Genomic DNA, 14,061 nt, shown 5'->3' with positions numbered 1-14,061 from the left:
TAAATGGAACTACACAAGGAGAAGTAAATTTTATTGGATGAAGAAGTAGACATTTTAGCCAATAAAATCACTCGAGGGACATAGGTAGAGAATGATCTAAGGCCATCCAGGAGAAAGAAGAGGAAAGAAAAGTGGAAGATCAGTCCAAGGAAGGTAGGAAGAAGACCAGGTCCACAAGACACATTGGCATGCATGATTTTCCTTTGGGTGTCCATGAGGAAGAGTATGATTTGCTGAAACACCTTCAACAGAAGGGACATAGTCTAACTTGGCCGCAACTTTTTCAATTGTTCCCCAAACTTATGAGGACATTGAGTAAGTTGGTCACCACAAGATGCCCCAAGAAAGAGAAGAAGGGAGGTCAGATCAATGTAGTGCAGGTGAAGGGAGATAAAGATTATTTGCTAGTTACGGATACCTAGGTAAACAAGCACATAGTCCCCAAAGTATATATTGATGGTGGTGTGGAGGTATGTGTAATGACCCAGCAGACAATGGAAGACTAAAGGTTGAAGCCCTAGTTGAATTTAGACTTGGAATGACAAATACTACAAAATTCAAATGTTTGGGAATTGTAAAGAAGCTGCATGTAAATGATATAATGTATGTGATGGATATTTAGGATACTTTGAGATCTCAATTCTTCTATGAGACCAGAGAAAAACCACCTTTATTACCCCATGGGGGTGTTTTGCTTACAAGGTTATACCCTTTAGGCTAACAAATTCCCCTCAAACCTTTCAAAGGTTTATGAATCTGGTGTTTGAGCCCTATATGGGGTCCTTCATCAAAGTGTTTATTAATAATTTTTGTTTACAGTGGCAGATGGATCCATTGTGAGAAGGTGAGGTTGGCTTTGAAGAGACTTGATGATTTGGGTGGTCAGCTTAATCTAGATAAATGTCATTTGGCTCAAGCCAAAGTGACCCTTCTTGGTCATGTGGTTTTTGAAAATGGGATTGAAGCAGATCTTGAAAAGATGAAAGCTTTGTTTTTATTAGAGGCTCCTCAAGATGTGAAGTAGTTTGTTGACTTTTACTCATAAGGTAAGATATCTTGCTAGGTTTATATTTCTCTTGTTCCAAGATTTATATCCATTACAGAAACTATCCCAATGCCCTCCTAACTGGAGCAGAGACTTTTTTGTGAACCCTAGTGTGTGTGAGGATGTTGTGGGTGCACTGTTGTTGTAGTAGAGGAAAGAACATTCTTATATGAGGCCTATGTATTTTGTTAGCAGAACTAAGATACAAGGAGAGAGGACATATTATGAGGATATTGTGGGTGCACTGTTGTTGTAGTAGAGGAAAGAACATTCTTATATGAGCCCATGTATTTTGTTAGCAGAACTAAGATACAAGGAGAGAGGACATATTATGAGGTGGAGAAGGTGATGGTGGATGTCGTATTTTCTCTGAGGAAATTTAGGTCCTACCTACTCCCAAAACCATTTACCATCCTGACCCATTAATCTCTACTTCCTCATTTGATCCAATCTAACATTCCTTCCAAGAGATTGTGTGACATACCCATATTCTGTTTCATGATCTATGCACAAAGTTTCTCAAAAATTTCAGTAAAATCACATCATACCTCAAAAAACAAAGAGATTTTTAATAAACCATAATCATTGAGGATCCAAAGTAACATAATAATTACCAATACAAAATCTCAAAATCAGACAGAGAATCACCAACACAAAAGATCTAGCCAATAGGGCTTTTCTTTGACACTCGTTATCACTACTGCAGGACCTATGAGCCCTATCACAAACAAGGCAGAAAGGTTTTACAATATGAGTTAAGGAAGAGTATTGTATCATATAGAGCTTTTGAAAAGTGGGGATTGGATGCAATTGGTCCTATGCCCACTACTGCTAGGGGAAAGGCCTACCTATTGAGTGGAGTAGACTATCTGACCAGATGTGGGCTGAAGCTAGATGTGTGAAGCATATAATTGCTAAAGAAGTGGCCAAATTTTTATTTGAAGACATAAGTGCCATATTTGGCATGCCTTTGGAGCTGGTAATAGATCAAGGGCCTGAATTCAGAGGAGAGGTCGTACAAGAGCTCGTGCAGAAATTATGTATTGCACATAGGTACTCTACTCCTTACTATCCACACAGTGAAATTGTCTAGTACAGAGATTCAATGGAGAGTTGTACACTACGTTGACTAAGTGTCTAGAATAACACCCCAAGTAGCGGGATTTGCATGTTTCCTTAGCTCTGTGGGCTTACAAGAAAGCTGTCAGTTAGCTATTGAGTTTTCACCTTAACATCTTGTTTTTGGGAAAGAGGCCATGATGCCTATTAAGGTTGAGATTTGCCAGTTTACAATTTCTTCTGAAGCATCAAGAAATGGGTTTAGATGAGCATTAAGATAGGTTGCTGGATCTTCAAGATTTGTAGTTAGATAGAGAGGAAACCTTGGACCACTATATTTAGTTAAGCAATCAAAGAGGTGACCATTTCAATGAGACTATTAAAGACAAAGGTATCAAAGAAGGACATCTGGGGCTCAGGTACAATAGCAAACTAGACATCTGGGGCTCAAGTACAATAGCAGACTGGACAACACCTTCTAGACCAAGTTTTAGTTAAAGTGGGAGGGTCCCTTCAAGGTTGTACATATATATGAGAATGATACTTAACAACTAGCTACCTTGGATGATCAATTGCACTTAAAAAGAGTCAATGGTTACATGATAAAACCATATTGGTGTAGAATTATGAAAATTCAGAAGGATTAAGAAATGTTGGATACAAGCTTGTGTGGTGCTAATGCTGCAGATGTTTGAGTTGATGCAACCGATTCTTGTTGGGATTTGGGTGTACTTTTCTTTAAGGATTGTTTTGGTGAGCTAGCAGCATGTGGTTGAGTATGAATGCTCTAACCATGTGGGGTTGGGAAAACTATGATAGGTTTCTTGTGCCCAAGGAATATGCCCAATATATGTGTCCAACCCAACCCAAAACATGAAATAAATTGTTGAGAATGTGTAGAAAACCTAGGCATAAGGGGTTGTTGCATGGCCACCTTCTATTATAGAGCTAGCCATTGTAAACACTAGCACAAAGAATAAAGAACTCTCGCATGTAGTAGAGGAGGAGAGATTTTTGAAGAAAGCACATAGTTGTGGGAGGCATTGGAGAGAATGTTATTGCAGAGCAAAGAGTTGTGAGAGAGCCGAGGGGTTTTGGTGAAGCAGCTCTGTGATAAATTGATATTTAATATTGTTTTCTTTTTCGATAGGCAACGGGATTTGTTTGAGGGAGTTTGGGTCTACACAGAGCAAAGGTTGCTAAGTTGATAGAGGGTCTTGTAGGAGGTTGGTTCCCTAGGACCTCTGGGAATAGCATCTATGTTAGAACTTGGACCAGCTGAAATCTTTGCTCAAACGTTCTCGGTTGTGTTTTTTATTGGAAACCTTCAAGGTATAATTGGTAGTTCCTTTTGTGGTTACTGGTTTCTTGTGGAGTTTAAGATAAAAATTTGAAAGGGTTTTTATCGGGGAGGGTCTTGTAGGAGGTTGGTTTCCTAGGACCTCTGGGAATAGCATCTATGTTAGAACTTGGACTAGCCAAACATTCTCAGTTGTGTTTTTTATTGGAAACCTTCAAGGTATAATTGGTAGTTCCTTTTGTGGTTACTGGTTTCTTGTGGTGTTTAAGATAGAAATTTGAAAGGGTTTTTATCGGGGATAATCGTGTGGAGGTCCCTTGGTTTTATGGTGTTCTCTCTTTTCTGTTCAATCCCCAAATCTCAGAGTTGTTGAGATTGGCCCAATTTTATAAACACAGAAGGTTTGATTGTGTTGGATTGATGAGTGAAGAGCTGAACTGTGTTGAATTAGGTATGTTCTAAACATCTTTGTTCTTTGAGTAAGCAAGGTCTGACACTATTAGAAGTTGATCAACTAGAGTCAAGTGTTTTTTTGGATTAGTTGGATGATGTTGTTAAAGTATTGATCTAGTCTTGCCTCTAGCCTAACAATTAGAGACCTATCGAAAGGGCCGTCTGGATAGATTGGGGACTATATAGTGGTGGTCGAGTTCAGCAGAGGACTTTGTCAGGTTAGAAAAGAGTCATCTAGGATTAGTTGAGCATCAGTAGGAGTCAATTGAAGGTATAAAAAGGTATATTTGGTTTTTTTTGGTTGAGGGGAGAGTTATGGGTTTTGGTCTGAATGTCCAAATTTGAGTTTGTCAGATTTAGTTGAGGGTTGAAGGTAGTCTAGGGTCATCATATAAGTCTTGTGAGGTTCTAAAGCAAGTACTTGAAGATAGCTGATACTGGAGGAATTTTGGGAAAACCTGGTGGACACATTTTTGAATGGAGTCAACAACAGTTACCTTACTTAGTATTCAGTCACAGAAGTAGATCAATTTGTGTCATCTGGGAGTGTTTGTGGTCAGCTAAGGTCACCTGAAGACTTGGGAGTGAAGACTAGGGCCATTGGAGGTCAGGACGTACTTGGGAGGATGGGTGGAAGAGTCACCTATATAATTTGAAGAGTTTGGAGTGTGCTCAAGTATCTGATTGTGTCAGCTGAAGATCAAGGGACATAAAGTGAGTGGACTAGTGCTTTCACTTGGTGTGTGTGCTGGTGTTGTGGCGTTGGTAGTTGTTCCCTCCTCGTGGTGGTGTATTTGGACAGGCTATAGAGGCAGGTGTCCCCGACACATCAATTCCATATGCATTAAGCTTATGCATGAAGCTAAATATAAAAGCATAAGCTTTTATACTCAACTACTTTTCAAGATTAGTTAGATGATGTTGTTGAAGTATTGATCTAGTCTTGCTTGACAAGGCTTGGGGACTGTATAGTGGTCGAGATCAGCTGAGGACTGTGTCAGGTTGGAAAAGTGCTAGCTAGGATTAGTTGAGCATCAGTAGGAGTCAGTTGAGGTTATACAAAGGTAGATCTGATTCTTTTTGGGTTGAGGGGAGAGTTATGGGTTTTGATCTGATTGTCGAAATTTCAGTCAGTCACACAGTCAGTTGGATTTAGTTGAGAGCTGAAGGTATTCTAGGGTCAGCAGAACAGGGTGGAGTTGATAAGTCTTGTGAGGTTCTAAAGTAAGCTCTTGAAGATAGCTGATATTGGAGGAACTTTGAGAAAGCCTCAAAGACGCATTTCTGACTAGAGTCAACAACAACTACCTTATTCAATATTCAATCAGAAGAAGTAGATCAATTTGTGTCAGCAGCAGCAGCTGGGAGTGTTTATGGTCGGCTAAGGTGAGCTAAAGACTTGGGATTGAAGACCAAGGCCATTGGAGGTTAGGAAGGACCTGGGAAGATGGGTGAAAGAGTCAACTATATAGTTTGAAGAATTTGGAATGTGCTCAAGTATATGTCCGTGTGTGAGCTGAAGAACAGGGGACATAAACTAAGTGGACTAGTGCTTTCACTTGGTGCTTGTGCTGGTGTTGGGGTGCTGGCAGTTGTTCCCTCCTCACAATGGTGTGTTCGGACAACATATAAAGGCAAGTGTCCCCAACACATCAATGCCATATGCATTAAGCTTATGCATGAAGCTGAATATAATATTATAAGCATATGCATAAAGCTTAATGTAAATGCATATGCATAATCTTAATGCACATGGATCTATTCATACATATTAGAGATATGCATGCATACAACATACGTTGTCTCTATGCATGTATGCATACACTATATATTTTCTAATATGCATGCATAGAGCATACATAGGCTCTTTGCATACATATTAGAGTTATGCATGATCTGATTTGCATGAATAGAGCCTCTATGCATGTATATTAGAGAATATATAGAGCATACATGGGCTCTATTCATCTATATTAGAGTTATGCATGCTTTAATTTGTATGCATATTAGAGCTATGCATGGTCTATGTAAACTCTAATGTACATGCATAGAGCATACATAGGTATATTAGAGAGAACAATTAAAGACCATTTTAACACTCTAATATACATGCATATTAGCATACATAGGCATATTAAAAGAAAAAGAGAATACATAGAGCTTTCATAAAAGATTAGGAGGAAAAGAGGGTTCACCTTCTCACTACAAAGCCAAAGCAGAAAAAACAAAGAATGCATACATAACAGACCCTAAACCTTCAAAACACGCACACACAATAAAGTTGATTAACAAATCAAATAGGGAAGTGATAGGGAGAAGAATAAGAAGACAAGAATCAAGACCTACGTATGGATATGGAGATTGCAACAAATATGAGAGAATAGAGAGAACAAACCCTTATCTTCACCATAAAACTTATGCTTTTGGATATGAAACCACATAAATGTTCAGGAGCTTATGAGTTTCATGCTTGAGGTATGGTATATGGAAGGAGAACAAATGAGTCTTTTCTTTGTAGGTTTTGGAAGGGAGGAGGAAAGAAAAGAGCAGCAAAGAAAGGACGCACGTGGCGGGAGAATCTAACTTTTTTTAACAATTTGCGACTAGAGGCATGGCTATAACTCGCTATAGCCACATAGCCACATGTATAGTTGCACCACGTGGCTATAGCCATGCAGCCGCCATGTACACTTGCGTAGTATTTAAAAAATCCCTTACATGCAAATGGAACTCTCTAACTACTTTTTCACTATACGTCATGCGGCTACATTCTTCAGCTATACCATCATCATCTTGTAGTGTCAACATCTCAAAAAATAAAGAGAAGAGAGCTTGTACTTTTACAAAATATTATCTTGGGTCAATCTGAGCCTTTTAAATCTTATTTAATTAGAGCATTCATATTAAATACCACATCATTTGCCAAAATTGAGGGTATATATCAAGCATTAAAGTGATGTTATAGCTGGCTACACCATCATCTATCATTGTTAGCTCTGATGCCATAGCCATGGCTATCATCTATGAGCCTAGCTAGCTGCTCTTCTCTTGTTTTTACAAACCCATGTTGCATATATTGTTTATAGTGTTGACGACGGAACATATTAGCATTGTAGCTCTAAAAACAATGCAGATTATTCATTGAATAAAAAATAGATTGGTGCAAATCATTGAAATTTGTTTAATATGCAATAAGGTTAAAAACCATACATGATTAAGCAGCTGGTCACATGGCACCCCTACACACAAACAAAGGTTGCATATTATAAAGGCTAGTACAAATCACACAAGGTGGCACTACATCCTACAACTAGTGTTCCCAGATTTGAAAAAGAGGTATGATTCATTATGAATAAGAGAAGCATCTCTCATGACTCTAATTGCAATAATCCGATTAAGCTTTGGCACTCCAACCTCTTCTACATGCAAAAAGAAATGAGCCTGACTACGCATCAAATTCAAGAAGTCTTCACAACACCAAAGAAGGTTGTTAACAATAACTCAAGCAGAAACATAAGATAAGAACACCCATTAACCTTGATTATTCTTTAGAAAAAATCACTTTTCATTGTACAAATACTTGGCAAAATAATACATTAATATTTAAAAATAAATACAAAAAGTTATAATATGTGAATCTCCATTGTGTGAGACCATTATGGATATTGGGGACTATAATGAAATATTGTAGAAGGTCTAGAGATGCTAGAAAGCCATGGGTGGGCTATAGATGTACGTGCACAGAGAACACTCAGAGACAAAATATAGTCGAGTCAAGATAGGAGTAAACACAACTTAGTTTATATCAGTGTGTTAGTGTTATGTTGTGAGCTTGTTTGTGCATGTACAATGAATTTCGCTTTATTTAGAGAGAGAGACTAGTGGTTACAATTTCTTAGACTGCACTTTTTTGGTTGCATGATTACATGTGCATGTATATGACATGCATGTGCTTCATGTTTGATGTAGCATTCAAACCTCAATATTTTCCCTCTCTAGAAATGAGCAGGGTTTGTATGTGAGTACTGTGCATTGTTATATTATGATAGTGCGTGTGTCGCTAGTGCTTTGAAGATGCAAGATAGGATAAGATTAAGGTTGAATGTCAAGGTCACCTTGAAGATAGCCATCTTCATTCTTCTTCTTCTTTATGAGGTCTTATTCCATTCTGATTCGCACATGGAAATTTCACCCAGCTACACACACACACACACCATACTAGCCCCACACACACCCGAGTACCACAAGGGAGTACCACCCTTCCAAATATTAGCCACTTTGTAGACAATGGACAAGCCATGGGACGAACCCCACAAGTTAGTCGCTCAGTCAATTGGAGTGAATATCATGCACAGCTTTGGTAGAACTAGGTATCGTATGAGTTGAGTCACGATTTTTGATGTCCAAAGTACCATCGTGCTTGATCTAGAGCATGAGCTTAAAGGGTAAGCATTGCACATTGTTATCGTCTTAAGATTGCCGAAGAGGAAGGTGAAAACAAGTACCATGACGATCGAATGATGACGGCCTAAGGTTTGTGGATGGCAACCTACATGCCGAACACACCCTTAGTATAAGATGCCCTTAGTATAAGATGTCCCCACCAAGAAGATTTAAACCCAGGACCTCCTGTAGAAAGTCCAAAGTCTTAGCCACTTGGTTACCGCCTTGAAGACAGTCATCTTATTTTCACTTGGTGTTGAGGGCGATTTGACGTGTGATCCAAGAATCCACTATATATTTTGCCCCCTTCTTTTGGAAGATGTTACCTTGATTATATGGATTCGGGAGGGCATGACGAATCAAGCAGCCACATGTGAGGGGCGAGTCCCCAAACCTTATAATATTAAGATTCATGTAAGATCTATCTAATGGAGATTTGGATGCCGTAGCTAGTTGATGGCCAAACCTTATAATATTAAGATTCCTGTAAGATCTATCTAATGGAGATTTGGATGATGGCCCGCAAGCGGGATCGTGTTGGGCGCAAGCTTTGCTGGTCCGATGGACACAGCAATTGTCGAAGTGATCGAAGCAGATGGGTGCATTATAGGTTTATGGTGTCTACGGCGGCCGTGTAGCAAGAGCAGGCATTGTCGGTAGAGTCGGTGAAACTGGTTGTGAGGGGATGTAGAGGCATGGCAATCGGTGGTCGAGTTGGAAGACCAAGAGGAGATGTGCCATGCAATGGAGAAAGTGGATATGCGGGATGTCGGCGGAGTTGGAAGACCAAGAGGAGGTGTGCCATGCCATGGAGGAACCACCTTGATCCAGGGGGTCCGCACCCACAGGATCCTAGGGTTGAAAGCTATGAACCATGATGAAATATGGTAGAAGGTCTAGAGATGTTAGAAGGTCATGGGTGGGCTGTAGACGTACGCGCACCAAGAACAATAAGAGACAAGAAAGAGTCGAGGCCATCTTCAGAGTCGAGCCAAGATAGGAGTAAATACAAGATAGTGTGTATTAATCTTATGCTGTGAACGTGTTCGTGTTTGTACAATGAAGGTCTCTTTATGTAGAGAGACAGACTGGTTGTTGCAATCTCACGGATACTTATCTGATAGCATGAGTGCATGTCCATGCATCTGTATCATGCTTGATGTAAAATTTAATAGACCTTAACATATTGTAATCATAGTCAACTTTACAATTGCATGGTCGATTGGAACACAAATTGGATAATGTCACATTTATGCGATAATGTCCCTGACGGGCAAGAGTAATCTTGGCTTTGTGGAAACACACATCAATTGCTAGTGTATTCTTGTCATCAGAGGTATTTACCTCATTAACTAGGATAAGATAAGAAAAAAATATATATATATCTAGCACTTGAACTCAAAACATGCTCACAATATTAATTGCTAACCAGGTCTTGAGTATCTACACACGAATTGTGATCCTACAATCATCCACCGAGATGTGAAAAGCAGTAATATACTTCTCAACGACAAGATGCAGGCGAAGGTGGCTGATTTCGGCCTTTCAAGACTGAAAGAGGGGAACAGCACAGTATCTCATGTATCAACTGTAAATGTGGTCGGGACAGCAGGCTATCTTGATCCTGCGTGAGTTTAATTTGCCATCGTTGAATAGGGTATCAAGTAGTTCATTTAAATTGAATCATTATGTTATCACTTAATGTAGGTAATAAAATGCAAGTCTATCGTCAATAGTAATTGCATGACCTGCTCGTGTTGATCAGAGCTTCATATTAATGCATCCAGGTACAATTCTACGAATCAGCTCACCGAAAAGAGTGATGTGTACAGTTTTGGTATAGTTTTGTTTGAGCTGATATGCGGCCGACCCCCTATCGATTCTTTCAGCAGTCCCCCACACATAGTGGATTGGGTATGTGATAAACCTTCACTTCATTTTCAATGATAAGTGATGAATCATTAACGGCTTGAATAATCATTCTAGCAGTTCAGGGTATTATATGGTTAGTGATGAATCATTAACGGCTTGAATAATCATTCTAGCAGTTCAGGGTATTATATGGTTAATAAGCCAACAGGTTATGCTTGGTGATAAGTGATGAATCATTAACGGCTTGAATAATCATTCTAGCAGCTCAGGGTATTAGATGGTTAATAATGCCTTTCGAAACAGGTTACACCAAGCATACTGCAAGGTAACATGGGGAATATTGTGGATCCCGTGTTGACAAATGGGTACAAGTTGGAGTCGATGTGGAAGGTGATTGATGTTGCATATGGATCCGTGGAGAGGGATCGGAACAAGAGGCCGACCATGAGCGAGGTGGTTCAAGTGCTGCGAGAAGCTGCAAAAAACGAGATGGACAACACACCTCGCTTCGAGGACGTGAGTAGTGGTTCCTCCTCCTTCGTTACATAGAAAGCCTAAAGGACCAAGGTCAAGCTTGAGCCAAGATGAATTATATTGCTTCCAAGGCCGCATGTACAAAGTAATCTCCCTAGCAAACTTAACTTTGAGGAACATTATCGTATTATCATGCTTGGCGTTCATTAAATAGCGGCGGGCTACCTACATAAAGTCCAAAAACGCTACCTAAATTACTAAAGTCCAGATTGAGGAAAAAGGATTTGGATGTCTGGTCATATAGTAACATGGGTATTTATCTGTTGAGGATTTTAGGATTGGAACGAGTTACAAATATTATTTGTGCAAATCATAATTCAATGGTCTTTTAACTAGTTGCAAATAATATTTGTAAATCGTGTCCTCCCTTAAATTCAATAGTCTTAGGATTGTTGAAAGTGACAACAATTGTATTGTTCACTTATAGTCTCTACATAGCATATGTAAAGGAATATTAATTACACAAATTCAACCATTCAATAGAAATTACCAGTCATATAGAATCTAGGCTTAAAAAATGAGCACATTTACCCTCCTCCTCCTTAGCATTACATGTAAACAAATAATAAGATAGAGATATCGCATCTCGAAAAGCTAATGTAATTTAATGGTAGATTCATAATTCATGAACTCTAACTATCGCTCTAAACATGGACATATAATGACAAACTTTTTTGGAAATCATACACTCTAGCTATACACAGGACTGAACGTGAATGGAGAAAATTAAACTACCAATATTCACACAACATTCTTGGAAGAAAGGTCACAACCAAGCCAGAGAATCGATTTACGGATATGAGCTCATCATACGAACTAGACATGGGTTGGCAACAATGCAATGGCATCAACAAAGGTTGCCATTTACCTCTACCGAAAAGTAAATGTTATGCACATGACTTTGGCTCTAGCGGCTTACGTGGATTCCAAGTTTATAAGTTGGGACACCTCTAAGGGTTTTTTACCACATGGGCTTCCAACCGATTGATAACCATATAATAGGTTGTAAGGGTTTACAACCCATTAGTTAAAACCAATTTAGAAGTTGACAACCAGGATTATAAACATCGGTTGTTAACTTATAAACTGGTTTAAAACAAGTTTATAAATTGGGCCACTTTAATGGTTTTTAACCCTTGTTCTGCAACCCTTTGAAACCAGTTTATGGATTGGAAGGGTTTATAACCACCACTGGTTGACAACCAGTTTATAAATTGAGAGCATGACAAATGGCAACTGTCTTCCAACTTGTTGACAACCGGTTTATAGATTAAGAGTATGACAAATGGCAACTGGTTGACAACAAGTTTATACGAGAAGGGGAACTTAAAAGGGTTTTGGACTATTGGTTTCAGTTTGCTAACAGCTAGTTTATATGTTTGGAGCATAACAAATGGTTTTCAATCACCAGATTGACACCCACTGTAATAGCTTAGAAGAACTGCAAATGGATTTTAACCGATTTTCAATGGGCTGGCATATAGCAAGTGCTTAACGGTGGTATTAACAAATGCCCAACAGTGCTAATCAAATAAAACTAGTTAAAGAGTATGGGTTGCTACCTTTATTTTCAATCATGGGATGACCAAGTGGTTTCCTTAACACCATTTTTTTTGCTTCTTCATGTATGGCTTGGCTATAACCAACTACAATGCACTTGCCTTTGACACATACATAAGAGTAGCAAAACACATGGTACGCATGCTTGCAAGGTAATATAAATAGACCAACAACAAGATGGTCTGCTTCAAATCCAAGGCCACACCCTAGGTAACTATTTGTCACAATCAGTATACTATCCTTATGTATAAGAATCTTTGGCAGTTGTGGAATGATCATTGTGCTAGAGTTCTCTAGCTTCACACCCATCATGAAATCTCTACTAGCACCTACTTTCTCCAACATTCTCACTCTTGTGGTCTAAATCAGCCTACAAACATAGACAAAGAGGCAATGAAAATGGAATGGCATGCCATGAACACTCTTAGCCAATGCTTTGGTGGCACCTCATTGGAAGTTACACACCTTATATCCTCCCCCTCAAGATTGAGACTATACACCCATCATGAAATCTCTACTAGCACCTACTTTCTCCAACATTCTCACTCTTGTGGTCTAAATCAGCCTACAAACATAGACAAAGAGGCAATGAAAATGGAATGGCATGGCAATGAACACTCTTAGCCAATGCTTTGGTGGCACCTCATTGGAAGTCACACACCTTATATCCTCCCCCTCAAGATTTAGACTATACACTCTGGAAAAATCCACTGAATTCCTACAAAATTCTTTCAATAGCTTTGTCTCTAACATCGGATGGCAAAACTTGGCATGCAAAAAACATTGGCTAGACAAGCAAACACACTCTCTTTGTCTCTCATATATTGAGCTCAAGACCACCAACATCTGTGAAGCACGATTAGCAAGTTGATGAGAGATTTGAGAGAGAGAGAGAGAGAGAGAGAGAGAGAGAAGGGCCACCTTTGTATCTTTGTCATTGCACCTTTGACTTATCCATCGCTAAAGATGTAGACATTTTCTCAAGCAGCTATCAGTGGGGGAGAGGAAGTGGGGGCGAGAAAGAGAGAGGAGATCTCCTAACTCTGAGTTTTTCAAATGAGATAGTGCATGTCGAGAATGCACGCAAAAAATAATAATTACCCCACCACTTTTAGTTCTAAATACTATCTTTTCAGTTATGTACATTATCTTTTCTTAGTTTTTAAATTAATTACCCCACTATCTTTTCAGTTATGTACATTATCTTTTCTTAGTTTTTAAATTAATTCCCGCACTATCTTTTCAGTTATGTACATTATTTTTTCTTAGTTTTCAAAAAATAATAATTACCCCACCACTTTCAGTTATCCCCCACTATCGTTTTAGTTATGTACATTATCTTTTCTTAGTTTTCAAATTATTTTCATTTTTTTCCAATTTAAAATTCATTTCCTAGTCGCAAAAACCACACCCCAAAAACCAATATTTCTACTGGTCCAAAGTGTACCCCCTTACCATGCATCCACCCATGGATCAAAGTATGCCTATGTATGGTTCTTCTTCAATAATGCATATGTGCAATCAAAGTTGCCCTTCACCCTTGTCTATCACATTGTCAAACACTCTTCTTTTCAAAAGGAGTGATTGAAGAAAGAAAATGCACACTGTTCGATGGTGAAGCTACTACAAGTGGATCCAAGATAAGAAGGACCAATGTATGTGAATTGTTGGTGTCGACTCTTAGTTTCCTTAATGCTTTAAGTGGGGATATACACTCAATGTTGCTAGACTTGGGATTTGCCCCAAAAGCAATGGAGGATCTCTGTTCACTTTTACATTTGACAAGTCACTAATG

The 14,061-nt window shown here is 38.9% G+C and overlaps 1 protein-coding gene across 7 annotated transcripts in view; it reads left to right on the top strand.

Moving 5' to 3' along the window:
• The window catches only part of LOC147625369 (putative LRR receptor-like serine/threonine-protein kinase At1g67720), a 110,229-nt gene extending 99,290 nt beyond the window's left edge, over positions 1-10,939 (top strand). For all 7 annotated transcript variants that reach the window (XM_086818711.1, XM_086818710.1, XM_086818708.1 and 4 more), the window contains 3 exons: positions 9,733-9,928; positions 10,088-10,214; positions 10,476-10,939. In XM_086818711.1, the coding sequence (XP_086674837.1) occupies positions 9,733-9,928; positions 10,088-10,214; positions 10,476-10,721 (569 nt within the window). In that variant the 3' untranslated portion in view covers positions 10,722-10,939. The remainder of the gene's footprint in view (positions 1-9,732; positions 9,929-10,087; positions 10,215-10,475) is intronic.
• The last annotated feature ends 3,122 nt before the right edge of the window (positions 10,940-14,061 follow it).

Source organism: Cibotium barometz, chromosome 24 (genome assembly GCF_041138505.1).
Source record: "Cibotium barometz isolate CiBa-2024 chromosome 24, ASM4113850v1, whole genome shotgun sequence".
Lineage (NCBI taxonomy): Eukaryota > Viridiplantae > Streptophyta > Polypodiopsida > Cyatheales > Cibotiaceae > Cibotium > Cibotium barometz.
This window is presented reverse-complemented; position numbering and strand designations above follow the sequence as displayed.